At 45.9% G+C, this 20,656-nt stretch overlaps 2 protein-coding genes and 1 non-coding gene across 5 annotated transcripts in view; 2 read left to right on the top strand and 1 right to left on the bottom strand.

Annotated features, from left to right (window-relative positions):
- PRMT7 (protein arginine methyltransferase 7) overlaps positions 1–12,900 on the bottom strand; it is a 56,001-nt gene extending 43,101 nt beyond the window's left edge. For all 3 annotated transcript variants that reach the window (XR_009214232.1, XR_009214233.1, XM_032157719.2), the window contains exons 1-3: positions 12,773–12,900; positions 7,833–8,010; positions 2,462–2,498 (exon numbers count right to left, since the gene is read on the bottom strand). Coding sequence is in view for 1 of the 3 variants with exons in the window: in XM_032157719.2 (XP_032013610.1) it covers positions 2,462–2,498; positions 7,833–7,927 (132 nt within the window). In the remaining 2 variants the exon portion in view is untranslated. The remainder of the gene's footprint in view (positions 1–2,461; positions 2,499–7,832; positions 8,011–12,772) is intronic.
- On the top strand, positions 10,557–10,658 carry LOC116472109 (small nucleolar RNA U13). The gene has a single exon (XR_004249014.1). It is a non-coding gene; the product is annotated as a small nucleolar RNA U13 (small nucleolar RNA).
- A 43-nt stretch (positions 12,901–12,943) lies between the features above and the next one.
- SLC7A6OS (solute carrier family 7 member 6 opposite strand) overlaps positions 12,944–20,656 on the top strand; it is a 9,852-nt gene continuing 2,139 nt past the window's right edge. Inside the window, exons 1-3 of the mRNA XM_032157729.2 lie at positions 12,944–13,161; positions 13,283–13,561; positions 19,678–19,884. Of these exons, the coding sequence (XP_032013620.1) occupies positions 12,970–13,161; positions 13,283–13,561; positions 19,678–19,884 (678 nt within the window). The 5' untranslated portion in view covers positions 12,944–12,969. The remainder of the gene's footprint in view (positions 13,162–13,282; positions 13,562–19,677; positions 19,885–20,656) is intronic.

Genomic DNA, 20,656 nt, shown 5'->3' with positions numbered 1-20,656 from the left:
AAAAGTATTTTCCCCATCAGAAAATAACTTCTTTGCGTCTTGAAGATTTTTACTTCTGGTCTTTAGTAAACAGATACATCTTTCACCTATAATGGTCTGACTCAATAGGCACAGTGACCCTTCTGTTGAAAATAACTAAAGATGATGGAAAAAATATGTGCAAATCTTTTAAATAGACTGATGACCTGCCAAGTTAGTAAGAAATATTAAGAGGCTATTAAAATGTAAGGTAATTTGTTAAATAACAGTAGACAGCTAATACAGAACTGGCATCAAAAGGGTGATATCCTCTGACCACAATGCAAAACAAGTTAGAAATCTTAATATCAGAAACACAACTAAAGAAAAAAAAATTTTCAAACATTAAGAAACACACTTCTAAACTGATAGGCAAAAGACTAAATCAGACTGGAATTAGAAAATATCTAGAACTGAATATTCTTTAGAATTACCAGGCCAGGTGCAGTGACTCACGTCTGTAATCCCAGCACTTTGGGAGGCTGAGGCGGGTGGATCACCTGAGGTCAGGAGTTGGAGACCAACCTGGCCAACATGGTGAAACCTCATCTCTACTAAAGATACAAAAAATGAGTTGGGCATGGTGGCGCATGCCTGTAACCCCAGCTATTCGGGAGGCTAAGGCAGGAGAATCACTTGAACTCGGGAGGTGGAGGTTGCAGTGAGCTGAGATCACGCCACTGCACTAAAGCCTGGCAACAGAGGGAGACTCATTCTTGTTAAAAAAAAAAGGATGGTTTCTCTGAGGGAAAGACAAAATTTTAGTTAGGTGAATAATTTTCACAGAAAATAGAATTTTCATTAAATAATTGTTTATGTCTCAAATACAACATGAATTTTATTTATGTTTTTTACAATTTTTTTTTTTTTTTTTTTTTTTGGGGGTCTCCTCAGTGGCGCTATCTCGGCTCACTGCAAGCTCCTCCTCCCAGGTTCACGCCATTCTCCTGCATCAGCCTCCTGAGTAGCTGGGATTACAGGCCCTGCCCACCACCATGCCTAGCTTTTTTTTGTATTTTTACTAGAGACAGGGTTTCACCATGTTAGCCAGGATGGTCTCGATCTCCTGACCTCGTGATCCGCCTGCCTCGGCCTCCCAAAGTGCTGGGATTACAGGCATGAGCCATTGTGCCTGGCCTTGCTTTATTTATTTTTTAAGTTAAAAAAAAATTGATGAACAGCATCCTCAATTGTAAACCAGGGATGGCACAGCCTTCACTTTAACGATGCCATTAAATTAGCTGTCACTTTTTAATGACCCAGTTTTGAAGATACTACAGTGAATCTGGAACCCTTTTTTAAGGCAATGTGGCAGTGTCTATCAAGAATCACACCTATGTTCATAACCCTAGACTAGAACAAAGATATACACATGGTAAACAAGCACATGATGGCCGGGTGCGGTGGCTCATGCCTGTAATCCCAGCACTTTGGGAGGCCAAGACGGGTGGATCCCTTGACCTCAGGGGATCAAGACCAGCCTGGGCAATACAGCGAAACTCCGTCTCTACAAAACATACAAAAATTAGCCGGGCGTGGTGGCATGCCTGTAGTCCCAGCTACTGGGAAGGCTGAGGTTGGAGGATCACTTAAGCCCGAGAAGTCGAGGCTGCAGTGGAGCCGAGATCACACCACTGCACTGGGCAACAGAAATCCGGTCTCAAAAAAATAAAATTAAAATTAAAAATGGAAATTAAAACTACAGTGAAGGCCAGGCATCATGGCATGCACCTGTAATCCCAGGTTATAATCCCAGTACTAGGTATAATAGTATAATAATAGTATTATCCCAATACTAGGTATAATCCCAATACTAGGTATAATCCCAATACTTAGGCAGGTTGAGGCAGAAGAATCGCTTGAACTCGGGAGACTGAGGCTGCAGTGAGCCAAGATCTCGCCACTGCATTCTAGCCTGGGTGACAGAGCGAGACTCTGCCTCAAAAAAAAAAAAAATGTTGAACTCAGAAGCCCAGAGGATGGTACCTGCTGAGGGAGAGGATCTGATGTTTCAGTCAGACAGGATGAATAAGTTCTGGAGATCTGCTGAACGGCATTGTGAGCTATAGTTAAAAATGTACACTTAAAAATTACTAAGCAAGTAGATCTTAAATGTTCTCACCACACACAAAAAAGTATGAGGTAGTAGATATGTTAATTAGCTTACTTCAATCATTTTACACCATACACATATATTCACCACATTGTATACCATAAACACAGACCATTTTTATTTGTCAGTTCTATCTTGATAAAGCTGGGAGATTAAACAACAAAAACAGAGCCAGAAGTAGGACCCAGCCTCCCAACTGATTTCCTGACCTCTACACCATATGCCTCTCAGTATCATTTAACATCATGACCCCCAAGGATTTTTAACCTTCTTGTAATCCAAGACTTCAAAACACCCCACATCAAGATAATAGTTTCCTTTTACACTTACTCTGTCTTTGTCATGTAGCATATCTGCATAGGATGACCTAAAAAACAAAAAAGACAGTCAGTAACCTTTGCATGATACACATCAACACATGAGAGTATTCACATATATAAACACATTCCTAAACAGATAGAACAATAAACAGATAGAACAAACGTGCCACCTATTTTAAACTATTTTTTGGTTGTCTTTTTTATTTATTTTTTTGAGACAGGGTCTCACCCCATCACCCAGGCTGGAGTACAGTGGTGCGATCTCGGCTCACTGCAACCTCTGCCTCCCAAGTTCAAGCAATTCTCATGCCTCAGCCTCCCAGGTAGCTGGGATTACAGGCGCTCACCACCATGCCTGGCTAATTTTTGTATTTTCATTAGAGATGGGGTTTCACCATGTTGGCCAGGCTGATCTCGAACTCCTGACCTCAAGTGATCCACCCACCTTGGCCTCCTAAAATGCTGGGATTATAGGTGTGAGCCACCGTGCCTGGCCTATTTTTTTGTTTATTTTTAGAAACAGGGTCTCGCTATGTCACCCAGGCTGGAGTGCAGAGGCTATGAACAGCCTCAACCATTGGGCACTGCAGCCTTCAACTCCTTAGCTCAAGAGATCCTCTTGCCTCAGCCGAACTACAAGCATCCGTTGCTGCACCTGGCCACTTTATTTTAATAGAGTTTCAAGCTGTTAGTCTCTAGTGCTGCAGAAAAAAAGTCTCAGTGAAAGATGTTCTCAGACCTAAAAATGCTCCAGTAGTTAGCTGCTGGGAACAGGCCCCCAAATCTGGCCAAAAACAGGCCCCAAAACTGGCCATAAACAAAATCTCTGCAGCACTGTGACATGCTCGTGACGGCTATGACGCCCACATTGAAGGTCGTGGGTTTACCGGAATGAGGGCAAGGAACACCTGGCCCACCCAGGGCAGTTTTCGCTTAAGGCATTCCTGAACCACAAACAATAGCATGAGTGATCTGTGCCTTAAGGACATGTTCCTGCTGCAGATAACTAGCCAGAGCCTATCCCTTTGTTTCCCGTTTTAATCTATAATCTATAGGAACAATGTTTATCACTGGCTTGCTGTCAATAAATACGCAGGTAAAGTTCTGTTCGTGGCTGTCAGCTCTGAAGGCTGTCAGCCCCCCGATTCCCACTCTGCACTCTATATTTCTGTGTGTGTCTTTAATTCCTCTAGCGCCATTGGGTTAGGATCTCGACGACTGAGCTGGTCTTGGCAGTTAGCCCTGTCACAGTAATTCCACAGCCACTAGCATCTTGATCTTGTTATATGCGATACATTTTCCTCCTCAGGAAAAATTCAGACTCAATCTGCCTAATACTTGACCTAACCTTGCTTACATCTGTGCCTGGGGATAACCACTGATGTAGTAGCATTAAGGAGAGCAGCCAGGGAAAGAGAAGCACTCACATACACCCACTGTATATGTGACAGGTACCCCACTGGGCACGTTCACTTAACAACATCAGGGAAAACTAAAGAGTTCACCAATGCCGTACTAAAGGGAGGGGAGTCACTTCTCCATATTTCCTACTTCAGTAATTCACACACTGAAAACCCTCAGGCAGGGTCAGGATGAGCACCCAGAACTAGGCAGGCCCTCCCACGCTTTCTGGGAATTCAAGGGGACAGCTAAGGAGCTCACATTAAAACAGAGGCCCTCCAGCCTTGGGTCAATACTAGAATCACTAGAAAGCTTACTTGAAATGCAGAGTCCCAGAACACACATGAACACACACACACACACACACACTCTCACTCTTATTGAGAAGGCTGGGCTAATGTGCTCCAGGCAATTGTGCTACAGGTGGTCCACATTCCACACTTTGAAGAGCAGTGCACTGAAAGAAGGGGTTTTTTGTTTTTTTTTTTTTTAATGGCACATCAAGGTTTTATATCTGAAGCCAGCTATGGATGCTTAGCTGAAATGTAGTCCTTTCTACCTCTGCTCACTATTTAAAAGGCATCTCACTCACCACCTTCCTGGCCTCTTCACACACTTACTGCCCACCACTCCACTGACATCACTCTCGGTAACCACAACCAGCTCACTCCTGCAGCTGATGTCAGTCATCAGGATCTGGGACTTCCCAGTGCCTCTGACCTTGCTAGACACTCCCTCTTTCTTCCTTTCCATGCTGGCCATCTCCCTCGCCCTTCTCCTTTTGCCTCCTCAGCTATTCCGGGATTCCTTCTTCAGCCCTCTACCTTTCGCATTCCACACCCCTTGAGAGACTGCAACCTCTCCCAGTTTCAGTTTCAACAACTATAAATTCTGTCTCCAGACCCAAAATTCTATTTGCCATTGGCATCTCTATGTGGATGTCCAAACCTAAACGCCTAATCTCCATCGTGTTCCTCTCCCCCACACCACCCATTCCTCCCTTGCAGGCCCCATCCACTTTGTCATTCTAACCAGAAGTCTTGGTGCTTCTTGAATCTTCTCTCTCCCTCCATCATATCCAGTGAGTTACCAAACTCAAGCTCCCCCAGCTGTCTCCTCTGGGAATATGCAGCTCTGGGACTACAATATCCCCAAATCCTCTCCTTTGCACACCACTCTCAGTGAGTGTTCCAAAATGCAATCCAATCCTTTCTCTCCTGTTTAATACATCACTCAGAAAATAACGTCCAGGCCTGGCACAGTGGCTCACACCTGCAGTCCCAGCACTTAGCGAGGCAGAGGTGGGTGGATCACCTGAGGTCAGGAGTTCAAGACCAGCCTGGCCAACAGGTGAAACCGCGTCTCTACTAAAAAATACAAAAATTAGCCAGGTGTGGTGGCAGGTGCCTGTAATCCCAGCTACCTAGGAGGCTGAGGCAAGAGAATCACTTGAACCTGGGAGACAGAGATTGCAGTGAGCCGAGACTATGCCACTGCACTCCAGCCAAGGCAACAAAGTCTCCGTCTCAACAACAACAAAACAAGAAAATAATGTCCAAAATGTTTAGAAATATTTTAAGCCTTAGCCGGGCGCGGTGGCTCACGCCTGTAATCCCAGCACTTTGGGAGGCCGAGGTGGGTGGATCACAAAGTCAGGAGATTGAGATCATCCTGGCTAACACAGTGAAACCCCGTCTCTATTAAAAATACAAAAAATTAGCCAGGCGTGGCGCTGGGCACCTGTAGTCCCAGCTACTCAGGAGGCTGAGGCGGGAGAATGGTGTGAACCCAGGAGGCAGAGCTTGCAGTGAGCAGAGATCACGCCACTGCACTCTAGCCTGGGCAACAGAGCAAGACTCCGTCTCAAAAAAGAAAGAAAAAAAAGGAAATATTTTAAGCCCTAATTCTGCACCAGACACTGTATTACATTTAATCATCAAACAATTCTAAGATAATTCTATTATACTGTGAGATAATGTATTATTATATTGAAGTATATATTATTTTATATTAAGGCTCAGAGAAGTAACTTGGCCAAGAGAGTAAAGAAGTGGCAGAGCTTGGACTTAAAACTCATGTTCCTCTTCCTGTATTTTGCTACCACCCTTTACAAAATGACCCTGCCTATGCTTTCAGCAGCCTCTCTTACCATAGTACTTTTGTACCACACTCCAGCTGCACTAAACTGCTAGCTGCTCCCCAAACTAGCCCATCTGTGTGTTTTTTTTGTTTGTTTTTTTGAGACAGAGTTTAGCTCTCGTTGCCGAGGCTGGAGTGCAATGGCGAGATCTCGGCTCACGGCAACCTCCGCCTCACAGGTTCAAGTGATTCTCCTACCTCAGCCTCCCGAACAGCTGGGATTACAGGCATGCACCACCACACCTGGCTAATTTTGTATTTTTAGTAGAGGCAGGGTTTCTCCATGTTGGTCATGCTGGTCTCCAACTCCCGACCTCAGGTGATCCGCCTGCCTTGGCCTCCCAAAGTGCTGGGATTACAGGCATGAGCCACCGTGCCCGGCCTGTTTTTGGTCTTTTTTTTTTTGTTTGTGAGACAGTGTTTTACTATGTTGAACTTGTGGGCACAAGCAATCCTCCTGCCTTGGCCTCCCAAGTAGCTGGGACTACAGGTTTGGGCCACTGCACCCAGCCACAAACTGGCTCATCTGAAAGCTTACATGTAATCCCTGCTGCTCAGACTTCACCTTCTCTTCCTTTAGAACTGAGAAATTATTCGAACATTACCTCCCACCCCAAGTCCAGCTGGTTCTTGCTGTTTCCATGACCTCTTGTGCCTTTATCTCACTGTGCTGTAATTTTTTTTTTTTTTTTTTTGAGACACAGTCTCACTGTTACCCAGGCTGGAGTGCAGTGGCACAACCTTGGCTCATTGCAACCTCCACCTCTCGAGTTCAAGTGATTTTCCTGCCTCAGCCTCCCAAGTACCTGGGATTACAGGCGCCCACCACCACTCCCAGCTAATTTTTTTTTTTGCAGAGACGGGGTCTTCACTGTGTTGGCCAGGCTGATCTCGAACTCCTGACCCTCAAGTGATCAGCCCCCCCCTCCCCCCGCCCACCATTTGCCTCCCAAAGTGCTGGGATTACGGGCGTGAGCCACCGTGCCTGGCTTTTGTGCTGTAATTTTGTCCATGCCCGTCTCTTCCACAAAACTGCATGGTCCTTGAAGATGAGAACAGGATGTTCATCTGGTATCCACAGCCTTAGCACAATGCTGGCATACTGAATGCACTTAACGATTGCTACATAACAACTCACATACTTTTTTTTTTTGAGACAGAGTTTCGCTTTTGTTGCCCAGGCTGGAGTGCAATGGCGCGATCTCGGCTCAACACAACCTCTGCCTCCCAAGCTCAAGTGATTCTCCTACCTCAGCCTTCCAAGTAAGCTGGGATTACAGGCATGAGCCACCATGCCCAGCTAATTTTTGTATTTTTAGTAGAAACGGGGTTTCTCCATGTTGGTCAGGCTGGTCTCAAACTCCCGACCTCAGGTGATCTGGCCACCTTGGCCTCCCAAAGTGCTAGGATTAGAGGCGTGAGCCACTGTGCCTGGCCAACAACTCATATACTTTTAAATATTTCTTCTAAGGGAAAAAAACCATTTTCATTGTTTTCATTCAAAAGAATTTAACCATATGATGAACATGTCACCATTTCAGTAAGGCAAGTAAATGATTCAACTTCATCAACACTACTGAGGCTTGGGTTTTCTTTACTCCATTTAACAGATGCTGAGGCTCTGCTAAGGCTGCTACATAATGTCTGACTCTCCAAACAGGCAAAACTGCCTAAATGCCACATATACCTACCTGGCTGAGCAGACCTGCTCAGGACCAACACCAGCCCTCATCATAAGCACTGGGTGACAGCCTAGCCCACGCTCAGACTGGATCCCAAGGCATCTGCTTTGAGATCAAGTGCCCCACCCAGCTGCAGCCTGCTGTAAACCAACCCAGTACCTTGCAATCTCCTGGTGGTAATCATAGTGTTCATCCTCCTCCAGCCACTCCACAGACCCCGTGGTTGGATTGGCCCGACTGCAGAAGATCTTCATGGTGCCCACTAGCTCCCCAGTTTTAGCACAGAAAAGCAGCCTTGCCAATTGAGTTCTTGTGGACAAGTCTGACTGTCAGAAATCTATTAACATCAGAAGGAAACAGGAGGTATATAAACAAACGAACAGAAAAAAATCTATTAACAGCATAATGCCCCAAAATTTGGAGGGGGGAAGGGGAGACAAAAGGGAAAAAAAAATCAAGAAACTGACAAAAATGTCAAAGCCACTGACAGTATTTGTTAATCAGTATTGTAAATGTTTCCAGCAGGAGTTACTTGGTTTTATATTCAGCATATAACATTAAAAAACTGCAACAGATTTATACAGATGTCTGGAAACTTTAGCAGGCTTCGGTGCTTCCAAAAGGGTGAAATGAGGTTCATCTAGGTGCAGCCCTCAAGGCTAGGAGGAGAAGAGATGGGGTACTGGTAAAGAAGTGCCACCAATACTGCCTTCGTATACTGAATCCTTAGCTTAAGGAAAAATATGAAGATAGAGCAAGTCAAACCAGGAAAACTTTCATCTAAACAATAAATCACAGCCACACATAAACCTAAAAATGGATAATCCCAGGAATATAATGATGAGCAAAAACAGCAAATCACACAACACATGCAATACAATTCCATTTCTATGAAATTTATAGCTATGCAAAATGGAATGATACGTTCTTCAGGGATCACACTAAAAAGCATAGCAAGGAATCAGGATAGTTCACTTCTAAAAGAGAAGGGAAAGAGATGGGATCAAGGAGGGGTACGCAGTGGACTTCAAAACTATTGTTCTTTTTCTTAAATTGGGTGGTGGGAGCATAAATGTTCACGATATTAGCATTCTTATTTTTATTCTTTTAAAAAAGATGGAGTCTCGTTATGTTGCCCAGGCTGGACTCAAATTCCTGGGCTCAAGCATTCCTCCTGCCTCAGCCTCTCCAGTAGTTGGGACTACAAGTGAGTGCCCCCACCCAGCTAATACTAGCATTCCTTATGCTTCATTATTTTTTATAGTGATTACTTCTTATCTATTCAAATTTTAATTTTAAAAGCAATTTTTAAAAACCTTCCATCACCTAAAAAAATTTTGCTTCAAATAAATAAAATGTCATCAGATTCACATCTTGTATAGCTTGTCTCCCCAAAGAGATCTATTTCTGGGAGGCAGAGAAACACCACCGCTCAAAGTCTAAAGGCACTCCTCAGCAGGTGTGGGCTCTCCCAATACCCATCCCCGTTACCATGCAGAAAGCAATAGGTGTTCTACACTGTCCCTCCTTTCTTGTTAAACATTGGTGCATCTTCAGGAAACCTTAGAAAGAATGCCTACTCCACATATCCCTAAACATTCCTATGGCATTTTATTGGCCAGAGTTTTTTTCTTTTGAAGTTATCTAGAGTAAGTAAACATGGAATTCTTACACAAATAGATGAGAAACAGGCCGGGCACGGTGGCTCACACCTGTAATCCCAGCACTTTGGGAGGCCAAGGCAGGCAGATCACCAGAGGTCAAGAGTTCAAGACCAGCCTTGCCAACATGGCAAAACCCCCGTCTCTACTAAAAATACCAAAATTAGCCAGGCATGGTGGTGCACGTCTGTATTCCCAGCTACTCGGGAGGCTGAGGCAGGAGAATCACTTGAACCCAGGAGGCGGAGGTTGCAGCGAGCCGAGACCACACCACTGCACTCCAGCCTGGGCAAGAGAGTAAGACTCCGTCCCCAAAACAAACAAACAAACAAAAAGCAAATAGATTAGAAACAATCTTCCCTGAACAAACTCAGGCAGGCAGTCAGGTTCAAAGTAGACAATTTGTCCAGGTAAAACTCTACTTCTAAAATCCCAGCATATCTATCCCCTAGTCTAATGTTTTTCAAACTTTCTGATAACCCCAGTAAGAAATATACTTTACAATGAGACTCAATACACATACCTGCATATATGCATACAACTAAAAGTTCCACAAAACAATACTGACTTCCTACAAACAAGGCCCTCTGATATGCTCTATTTCATTTTTACTGTTTTTAAGAGATGGGATCTCCCTGCTGTCCAGGTTGGATCACAGTGGCTATTCACAGGCATGATCATTATACTCTGCAGCCTTGAACTCCTGGACTCAAGCGATCCTCCTACGTCAGCCTACCAAGTAGCTAGACTACCGGCATGCACCACGGCACACAGCTGCACTTTTACTTGCTGGTCAGGACCCATCAATGGGTTGCAACCAGCAGTTTAACAGCATTGCTATAATCCATTTTATCTCACGTACTAACATTTATTTTACAGATAGAATACCTAGAACTATCAGAATCTGTAATGTGCATTAGAAAACTGTGTCCAACAAATGCTGGAGTAGAGAAAGAAATGGCCATATCTGACTGAATGTTCAGGGAAGGCTTAAAAGGTGGATTCAATTGAGGCAGGCGGAGAAGGAGGGTTGTAGAGGGAGAAGGCATTTCATCCAATTAGAAAGGCCTGGATAATCATGCACATTAAATCAATCAGTTTAGTGAAGTAAAACTGGACCAGGTGTTAAACATGTCAATAGGATCCATATGGTAGACTCCTGAAATACTAATCCTGTGGTCCATGTGGAATCAATTCTGAAGTCACTTAAAGGTTAAGAGTCATCCTTTCGTAGTTCATAAGCGTAATGACTGGGTGTTCATGTGTCTGTGTCAGACGTGCCTCCCTCAAACCTTTACTACATTGGCACGTTACCCATCTGAACGGGAAAAAGAAAAAAAAAAACTTATAGTGAAGAACTTTAATCCATAGGATTCCTTTCTTGTCTGTGATGTTGCTGAGTCTAAAACCAGGACCACAGTGTCTTTTCAAAACCTGGAACAGCCCGGGCACAGTGGCTCACGCCTATAATCCCAGCACTTTGGGAGACCAAGGCAGGTGGATCACCTGAGGTCAGGAGTTCGAGACCAGCCTGGCCAACATGGTGAAACCCCGTCTCTACTAAAAATACAAAAAATTGGCAGGTGTGGTGGCAGGTGCCTGTAATCTCTGCTACTTGGGAGGCTGAGGCAGGAGAACTGCTTGAACCTAGGAGGCAGAGGTTGTAGTGAGCCAAGATCGCGCCACTGCACTCCAGCCTGGGCAACAGAGCAAGACTATCTCAAAAAAAAGAAACAAACCTGGAACTATGTCTTGTGTTAACAATTTTATGAAGGCATGAACCTCTTCTGGTGGGCACTACACACCTTCTCTGGCTAAATGCCTTCATCCATTATTATTTGTTCTCTCCCAGAAGTAGTCTACACTACAGATTCAGGAGATATTCTCTGACCCCCTCCTCATTCTCCAAGAATTGTAAACTCGCATGGCCATTTACAAGGAGGAAATAGAAACCACCATGCCAAGCTCTTATTACTCGTCAGACTGCAGAGCAGATGGTCCACTACATTCATTCAAAATGTATTTGCTAGGCGGTGGTGGCTCACACCTGTGATCCCAGCACTTTGAGGGGCCGAGGCGCAAGGATATCGAGTCTGGGAGTTCCAGACCAGCCTTCGCAACATAGTGAGACCCCGTTCTCCACAAAAAATTAAAAAAAAAAAAAATTAGCCGGGCGCGGTGGCCTGTGCCTGTCGTCCCAGTTACTCCCAGCTGCTCGGGAGGCTGAGGTAGGGGAATCGGAGGTTGCAGTGAACCGAGATGGCGCCACTGAACTCCAGCCTGGGTGACAGAGTGAGACCCTGTCTTAAAATATATATATATATAAATTAAATATACATATATTAAAATTAAAAATTAGCCGAGTGTAGTGGCGCGTGCCTGTAGTCCCAGCTACTCGGTAGGCTGAGGTGAGAGGATCGCTTGAGCCCAGGAGGTCAAAGCTGCAGTGCGCCTTGATCACACCACTGCACTCAGCCTAGGCAGCAGAGTGAGACTCCGTCTCGAAAAAATAAAATAACAAAATTTATTAAATACCTTCTATGTGCCAGGCACTATATTAGGGACTGGAGCCACTATCACAAGCTAGAGAAGACCCTTGCCCTCCAAGAGCTTAGACTCTAATGAGAGAGTAATACAAATTACAGACTAAACATGAATGCAAGAAATACAGCGTTGTAGAAAGAGAAAATCAAGGTTACAGAAGGACTCTGAGAAAAGTAGTATTTGAGACCTACAAGACACACCGGGATAAAAGTTGGGGAAGAGTTTTTACAGGTCAGGAATCCTTCCCCCAACTTTCCCAAGAAAAGGCCCTAAGGTGGAAAGAATAGGTACATAAGCAAAATGTGCCAAAAGCCTGAGCGACCGAAGCACTTCGGCAGAAGCCCTCCACTCCTCATCTCCTATCACACTTCTGCTCAATCAAGCTGGGCCTTGTCGACTTCGGAAAGGCGTTTGGATTTTGTTCTAAAAGCAGTGGGAGCCACTCAAGAGTTTTAAGCAGAAGCATATCTACACTGGGCGTACTCTTTTACAGGACCACTCTGGCTGGCGTGTAGTAAATACACGACTCTCCAATTACTCAGAACACAGTGAGTGGCAAAGACAACAGCAGGTCTGCCAATCAGAGAACTCGTGGCCCAGTTAAGGGTGCGATGGTTGGAGCTACTGCGGTCTCTGTGGCTGAGGGGAGGCGCCAGGCACGAGTACTGCAACACAGCCCCGCGAGCGGCAGGCACCCGGCTGCACTGCAGAGCCGGGGCCAGCCTAGAACCCCGCTCTCCCGCAGGCCAGGGCGTCCCGAGCTGCCCCACGCGGAGGAGTCCAAGTAGGCCCACGCTAGGCTCCTCTGCCGAAACCCTGGTGCCGAGGACACCATGCTGGCTGCACACCGAACCCCAAAGCGACCCCACCTTCCCAGCATACCCAGCGCCTCACCCGTCGCAGGAAACCCTCCGCTCGCCTCCGCTGCAAACCCTCCGCTCGCCTCCGATGCTACCACTTTTACAGCGGCCAGCACGCGGGGCGGGACCTCGCAGCGCAGAGGAGCGTGCTGAGGGGCGGGTCCCAAAGCAGAACTGGAAGGCTATCCCGTCACACCCCGCGCGCTCCCACAGTGCTCAGTGGCAGCCACTATGGAGGCCGCCAGGACCGCCGTGCTGCGGGTGAAGCGGAAGTGCAGTGAGGAGCCTGCCGAGGCTCTTGTGCTCGCTTGTAAACGCCTCCGGAGCGACGCGGTCGAGTCAGCGGCACAGAAGACGTCGGAGGGTTTGGAGAGAGCGGCGGAGAATAATGTCTTCCACTTGGTGGCCACTGTGTGCTCCCAGGTATTGGGCGTGGTGCAGCTGGTGTGGAGGGCATCTTCGGGTGCAGCTGGTACGAAACCCGATCCCTGACCCGCTCGCGAACTCCTGCTTACGATCGCCTCCGTCCCCTGTTGCCCCCTAGGAGGAACCAGTCCAGCCCCTCCTGCGGGAAGTTCTGCATCCGTCACGGGACAGCCAGCAGCGTGTCCGCCGCAATCTCCGCGCCTCGGCTCGGGAGATCCGGCAGGAGGGCCGCTACCGGGTGGTTTCCAGCCGCCGATCCTTGGGGACCACCTCGAGCGGCCAGGAGTCCGAGTACACGCCGGGGAACCCAGAAGCCCCCGGGGACTCGGGCTTTCAGTTGTTAGACCTTGTCCACGAGGAGGGAGAACCTGAAGCCGCCGCTGCAGGCTCCTGCAAAGTGAGTATGCCCCTGAAGGTGGTCGCTGGGCTTCTCAGGTAATGCCAGAAGACTGGGCCCAGTCGCAGCACAGTTTCGTCTCACGGGGATGGATGATCCATCCGGCGTGACGGCCTCATTTTACAGATTTGGTTATTCATCCAACATGTGTTTACTGCGTGCCTTCTATATGCCAGGTATTTTTTTTTTTAGTTTCTGTGGATACAGCAGTGAGGACCTAACATGCAGGTAGACAGAAACAGTAAACAAGTGAATTCAGTGTCAGATGATGATAAGGAATGTAAGGAGGCGGGGAGCCAAAGCAGGAAGAGTGGTGCCACTTCAGTGAGAGTGTCACTGAGAAAATGACATTTGAGTGAAGACTTGCAGAAGGTGAATGGCAGGGCATTCTACGTATCGAGAGGACTTCTAGGCAGAGAACCTGAAAGTAAAGAGGCCCTGAAGCCGTTTCTCTGCCCCTTGCAAGGTGCCTGGAGCCCGGTGAGCTAGAGGAGAGCAGTAAGGAATTTGAGGGGAGGATGCCTGCTAGACCTTCTAGGTACTTGTAAGGACATTGCCTTTCACCCTGACTGAGATGGGGATCACTGGAGCAAAGTAGAGATAGAGCAGGTAGGAAAATTGATCAAAGAGATGTTAAAGGAATAGTCCTGGGTAGCATATCAAGTTTGAGGTAGATTTAGGTCTAGAATGCAAGTCTTCTCACATTTAATCCAGTGCTTTTCTTTATATTACATTTGCTAAATTCATTGGCACTCACTTCCAAAAAAAAGTCTACTACATGCAGCAAAACTACAGAAATGGAAAATTCTCCTTGAGGCTGGGCACGGTAGCTGATGCCTAATCCTAGCACGTAGTGAGGCCTAGGCGGGAGGATCACCTGAGCCTGGGGAGGTCAAGGCTACAGTGAGCCATGATTGTACGGCAGTGGCATTTCAGCCTAGGTGACAGAGTGAGACCCTGTCTCAAAAAAAATAAAATTCTCCTTGTAATCCCAGCGCTTTGGGAGGCTGAGGCAGGAGGGTCGCTTGAGGCCAGCCTAGGCAACAAAGCAAGACCTTGTCACTACAAAAAGGAAAAGGAGATTAGCTGGGCATTGTGGCATGCGCTTGTAATCCTAGCCACTGGGGAGGCTGGGGCAAGAGGATCACTTAAACTCAGGAATTAGAGATTGTAGTGAGCTGTGATCAAGTCACTGCCCTCTGGTTTGAGCAACAGAGCAAGATACTGTCTCTTAAAAAAACAGAAAATTCTCAACATAAGGTATGCCCTCTCTTTTTTTTTTTTTTTGAGTCAGAGTCTCACTCTGTGGCCCAGGTTAGAGTGCATTGGCGTGATGCTGGCTCACTGCAACCTCCGACTCGTGGGTTCAAGCAATTCTCCTGCCTCAGCCTCCCAAATAGCTGGGATTACAAGCGTGAGCCACCACACCCAGCTAATTTTTGGATTTTTAGTAGAGACAGGGTTTCGCTATGTTGGCCAATCTGGTTTCAAACTCCTGGCCTCAAGTGATCCGCTCGCCTCAACCTCCCAAAGTGCTGGGATAACAGGCATGAGCCGCTGCGCCTAGCCAATATGCCCTCTCTTGATAAACTTTTTCATAGAACTCATTTTAATCACTTTTCAAACTTAAAAATATCATAATTCAAAATGAATCCACAAGCAACAAGCAAATGGTACTAGTGTAATTGTTTATTGTTGTTTTTGTTTTGTTTGAGATGGAGTCTAGCCCTTGTCGCCCAGGCTGTAGTGCAGTGGCACGATCTCGGCTCACTGCAGCCTCCGCCTCCTGGATTCAAGCAGTTCTCATGCCTCAGCCTCGCAAGTAGCTGCGATTACAGGCATGAGCCACCACGCCCGGCTAATTTTGTATTTTTAGTAGAGACGGGGTTTCGCCATGTTGGCCAGGCTGGTCTTGAACTCCTGACCTCAGGTGATCCACCCGCATCGGCCTCCCAAAGTGCTGGGATTACAGGCGTGAGCCACCATGCCCAGCTGGTGCTAGTGTAACTGGATAGCAATTTGTGTATGATGTCTGTAGCCACATCTTTCACCAAAACATTCCAGACTAATGCATGACTTGTAAAATGTGTAAAGTAAACCAATGCTCAGTGGAATTGAATCAAGTAAATAGTTCACTAGGCTGGGCACAGTGGCCCATGCCTGTAATCCCAGCACTTTGGGAGGCCAAGGCAGGTGGATCACTTGAGGTCAGGAGTTCAAGAGCAGCCTGGCCAACATGGCGAAACCCCATTTCTACTAAAAATACAAAAATTAGCCGGGCGTGGTGGCGGGCGCCTGTAATCCCGTCTACTCGGGAGGTTGAGGCAGGAGAATCACCTGAATACAGGAGGCAGAGGTTGCAGTGAGCCAAGATTGCACCACTGCACTCCAGCCTGGGCGAGAAGAGCAAAACTCTATCTCAGAAAACAAGAGTAAATAGCTAATTTAATTTTATAAAGAAAACTAGGAGATAAACTGATGATGGATATGAACAGAGATTTTTCCAGTAAAGCAATACCGACTCCAAACATACCAAAAATGTTTGCGCAGAGTAATTATAGGGGAAAAATGAATTTAAGCTTAAAGCATGCTTGAGGTTTTATGCATACTAGACTAGCAGGAAAAAAGTAGTTGATAGCAGTGCTGACAAGGCAATGATTAAAAGCGTACACAATTGTAGGAATAAAATTGATGCAAGCCTTTTGGAAAACAGCATGGCATGGGAGCCATATTTTACATATGTAAATTTATTATTGTTTGGATCTAAAGCCATGCATAATCTAGGAAAATTTTTAAATTAAAAATTTCTAAGGAAATTTAAAAATGAGAGTATTTCTATGTTATGTTACAATGAATTTCTCCTTAAATTGACATAATTTACATTTTAAGCAAAGAAATTCCTATTAGATAAATTTAATAGGAAATTTAAAAATTAAAGGACGTCAGTTCCTTTTAACTAGTAGTCTCACCTCCAAGATTTATCCTAGGGAGATAATTCAGCAGAAGCAAACAGCTAAGCTAAGCTATGATATTAACAAATGCTACTGTTGATTGACTAAGTAATTATGTCAAATAGCGTGCTAGGCACTTGTTATATTTTCTTTTAATTTAACTCATTTAATCCTCACAAAAACCTTATGAGTTAGACACTTTCATCTCCATTTTCAAATGCAGGAAATGGCACATTCATTGCAACACTATACATGGAGGTTAAAAATTATATCCAAGAGGTTGACACATACAACTGTCTGGACCCTTAGAACTGATAACCGTGAAGACTGATTGTAGGGGAAAATATATATGTTTAACAGTACAAAATGCTGTGTGTAGTGAAACTGAAAATATGGGCTGGGCTCAGTGGTTCACACCTGTAGTCCCAACACTTTGGGAGGCCAAGAAAGGAGCACTTGAGCCCAGGAGTTCAAGACTGCAGTGAGCCATGATCATACTGCTGCCCTCCAGCCTGGGCGACAGAGCAAGGCCCTGATTCCGAGTGAATGAATGAATACACATGGACATAGACTTTAAAATAATTTTCAGCAAGGGTACAGTGGGTTACTCCTATAATCCTAGCACTTTGGGAGGCCAAGGCAGGAGGATTGCTTGAGGCCTGAAGTTCAAGACCATCCTGAGCAACATAGCAAGACTCCATCTCTACAGAAATAATAATAATTATTTTTCTTCTAGCTAGGAGGAGTGGTGCACACCTTTAGTCCCAGCTACTCAGGAGGTTGAAACAGAAAGATCACCTAAGGCTAGGAGTTCAAGGCCAGTTTGGGCAACATAATGAAAACCGCCTCTTTAAGCAATAATAGGCCGGGCGCAGTGGCTCGTGCCTGTGTTGCCAGCACTTTGGGAGGCCAAGGTGGGCGGATCATGAGGTCAGGAGTTCGAGACCAGCCTGACCAACATAGTGAAACCCCGTCTCTACTAAAAATACAAAAATTGGCCAGGCATGGTGGTGCGCACCTGTAATCCCAGCTACTCAGGAGGCTGAGGCAGGAGAATCGCTTGAACCCGGGACGCAGAGGTTGCAGTGAGCCGAGATCGCGCCATTGCACTCAAGCCTGGGTGACAAGAGCAAAACTCCATCTCAAAAAAGAAAAAAAAAATTTATGCTCATTATAGGAAATTTGAAAAAATATAGCAAAGGAGGAAAATCTCCCATTTTACCACCAACCCAAAAGTAGGTAGAATAGAACTGGTTTACTTCCTTCTGAGTACAAAATTCTGTATCTGTCATTTTTCTGTATTGCTAGTCTTATACCTTTTTTTGAGACAGCATCTCACTCTGTTGCCCAGGCTGGAGTGCAGTGGCATGATCACAGCTCGGTGCGGCCTCCACCTCCTGGGCTCATGTGATCCTCCTGCCTCAGGCTCTCAAGTAGCTGGAGCCACAGGCCTGCGCCACCACACCCAGCTAATTTTTGTATTTTTTGTAGAGACTGGGTTTTGCCACGTTGCCCAGGCTGGTCTCAAACTCCCGGGCTCAAACATTCCTCCCACCTTGGCTTCCCAAAGTGCTGTGATTACAGGCATGAGCCACTGTGCCAGCAATCTTATATTTTAATGGCTGCATAATTTGACTGAGTGGAGGGACTTGTGGGTTGGAGCCAGAACTTTCGTCATAGGTAGCTTTAAGTTTGCTCAACAGCCTGCAGAAAAACTGGCATCTCTAGCTTCTTTTTGACTTTGGAGCAAGGAAGAATTCCTTAGTCTGTAAATTATAGCATTGGTCTCCCCTTGTCTGCCTTGGCCATGGGATCTTCACCATTTTCCTGCGTGCTGTCTGCTTGGAGCTATGCAGTGTCCTGTGATGAACCTATCAAGAGGAGCCATCTGCAGCATGTCCCTGTGGTTAACAAACTGACCCATGCCACCAGGCCCCTGGATAATACAGCCTGTCAGCACTGGAGCACATCTTACCTGGGCCATTTCTGTTCTGGGACATTGCATTTCAAACTGTTCTTTCCAGTAGAAAGACTATAGGTGAGCCCATTCCCAATTTGTGGTTAAAAGTAGGATGTCAATATATGGCAAGCCAAATGATGGGCAATGGTAGAGGTCACCAGGAACACCTGTTGGCTTCTATAGGAGGCCACACAAAATAGAGACTCATTTCAGGTTCAGCCATAGGGGTGCTAAGGTGGGCCTACTGATCCCCAAAGAGAGAACATTGCATAATACCAAAGGATCTCAGAAGACCTATAGAAGCAGGTCTGACTCAGAGCTTGGGGTCAAGACTGGCCAGGTCTTCTGTCTTTCCCCTCTCCTTGGGCCAGTCTTCCCATATTTTTTTTTCTTTCATTGTTTTGAGACAGGTCTTATTCTGTCACCCAGGATGGAGTACAGTGGCATGATCATGGCTCACTGCAGCTTCAACCTCCTCTGAGTACCTGGGACTATAGGTGCACACCACCACACTCAGCTAATTTTTGTATTTCTTTGTAGAGATGGGAGTTTTGCCATGTTGCCCAGGCTGGTCTTGAGCTTCTGGGCTCAAGCTACCTGTCCACCTTGGCTTCCCGAAGCGTTGGGATTATAGGTGTGAGAGCCGAGCACAAAAGAGCAGGGGGCTATCTTGTACGTTTCTATATTAAAATAAGAACTACACAGTAATTTTACAGAGATTCTTGATTTTTTAATGTAATAATTAATTAAAAGACTAGGAATTCATGGGGATAAGAATCTTGACCACGACACTATGGAACTGTAGCCGGGCAAGGTGGCGCACGCCTGTAATCCCAGCACTTTGGGAGGCCAGGGCGGGCAGATTACTTGAGGTCAGGAGATCGAAACCATCCTGGCTAACACAGTGAAACCCCATCTCTACTAAGAATACAAAAAATTAGCCAGGCGTAGTGGCACGCACCTGTAGTCCCAGCTCTACTTGGGAGGCTGAGGCAGGAGAAACACTTGAACCTGGGAGGCGGAGGTTGCGGTGAGCCAAGATCACGCCACTGCACTCCAGCCTGGGCAACAGTGAGAGTCCGTCTCAAAAAAAAAAAAAGAAAAACACTGTAGGGAGCCTTCCTTCACCCAACTCATAGGTTCTTCTTCATGGAACATCGTGTTTTGGGTCATGCATATGTCTGTAATCTGTGGTTCCTTTACAGACATCTGACCCAGATGTGATCCTCTGCAATTCTGTAGAGTTGATCCGTGAGCGATTGACTGTATCTGAGGATGGACCAGGAGTCAGGCACCAGGAAGAACAAAAACACGATGACTATGTGTATGACATTTACTACTTGGAGACGGCCACTCCAGGCTGGATTGAGAACATCCTCTCCGTACAGCCCTACAGCCAAGAATGGGAGCTGGTAAGGGGGCCCATGAGGAGACAGGGCATGAGGCATCCTAAGCTCTTTATCTAATCAGAATGCTTTGCTTCCCTGGGCTCCACTCCTGAACAACACTGTCCTTAGTTCTTTCCCTCCTTAAAAGGAAGAATTTATTCTAAGTGCCTTTTAGGAACCTGACTTTATAGTACAGGGAATTTTGGGAAAGATCATCTTAGATTGATAATTTTTACATTAATGAATATTTTACAAGGTTTGCAACATCACCTTTATTGTTTATAGCTATCCATTCTTAGGGGGGAAATATGTATATGGGGCTTATGATAAGATAAAGACAATAAAACCAGAAATTCTTAACATGAGTGACAACAAAACCTATTTTTTAATTCGTACCTTAGAAGTAGAGAAACCTCGGATGAAGAAAGCTAACGTCCTGACGTTGTTTTTTTTTTTTCTTCTTTTTTGAGGCAAGGTCTCACGCTGTCACCCAGGCTGGAGTGCAGTGGTGCCATCTGAGCTCACTGCAGCCTCTATCTCCCAGGCTCAAGTGATCCTCCCATCTCAGCCTCCCAAGCAGCCAGCCAAGAGTACAGGCATGCACCATGATGCCCAATTTTTGTTGATTTTTTTTGTAGAGGCAGGGTCCCACTATGTTGTCCAGGCTGGTCTTATGGTCTTGAACTCCTGGGCTCAAGTGATCCTCCCACCTTGGCCTCCCAAAGTGCTGGGATTACAGGTGTGAGCCACCACACCTAGCTGACACCATTATCTTTTTTTTTTTTTTTTTTTTTTT

The sequence above is a fragment of the Hylobates moloch genome, unplaced genomic scaffold (assembly GCF_009828535.3).
Source record: "Hylobates moloch isolate HMO894 unplaced genomic scaffold, HMol_V3 SCAFFOLD_6, whole genome shotgun sequence".
Taxonomy (NCBI): domain Eukaryota; kingdom Metazoa; phylum Chordata; class Mammalia; order Primates; family Hylobatidae; genus Hylobates; species Hylobates moloch.
This window is presented reverse-complemented; position numbering and strand designations above follow the sequence as displayed.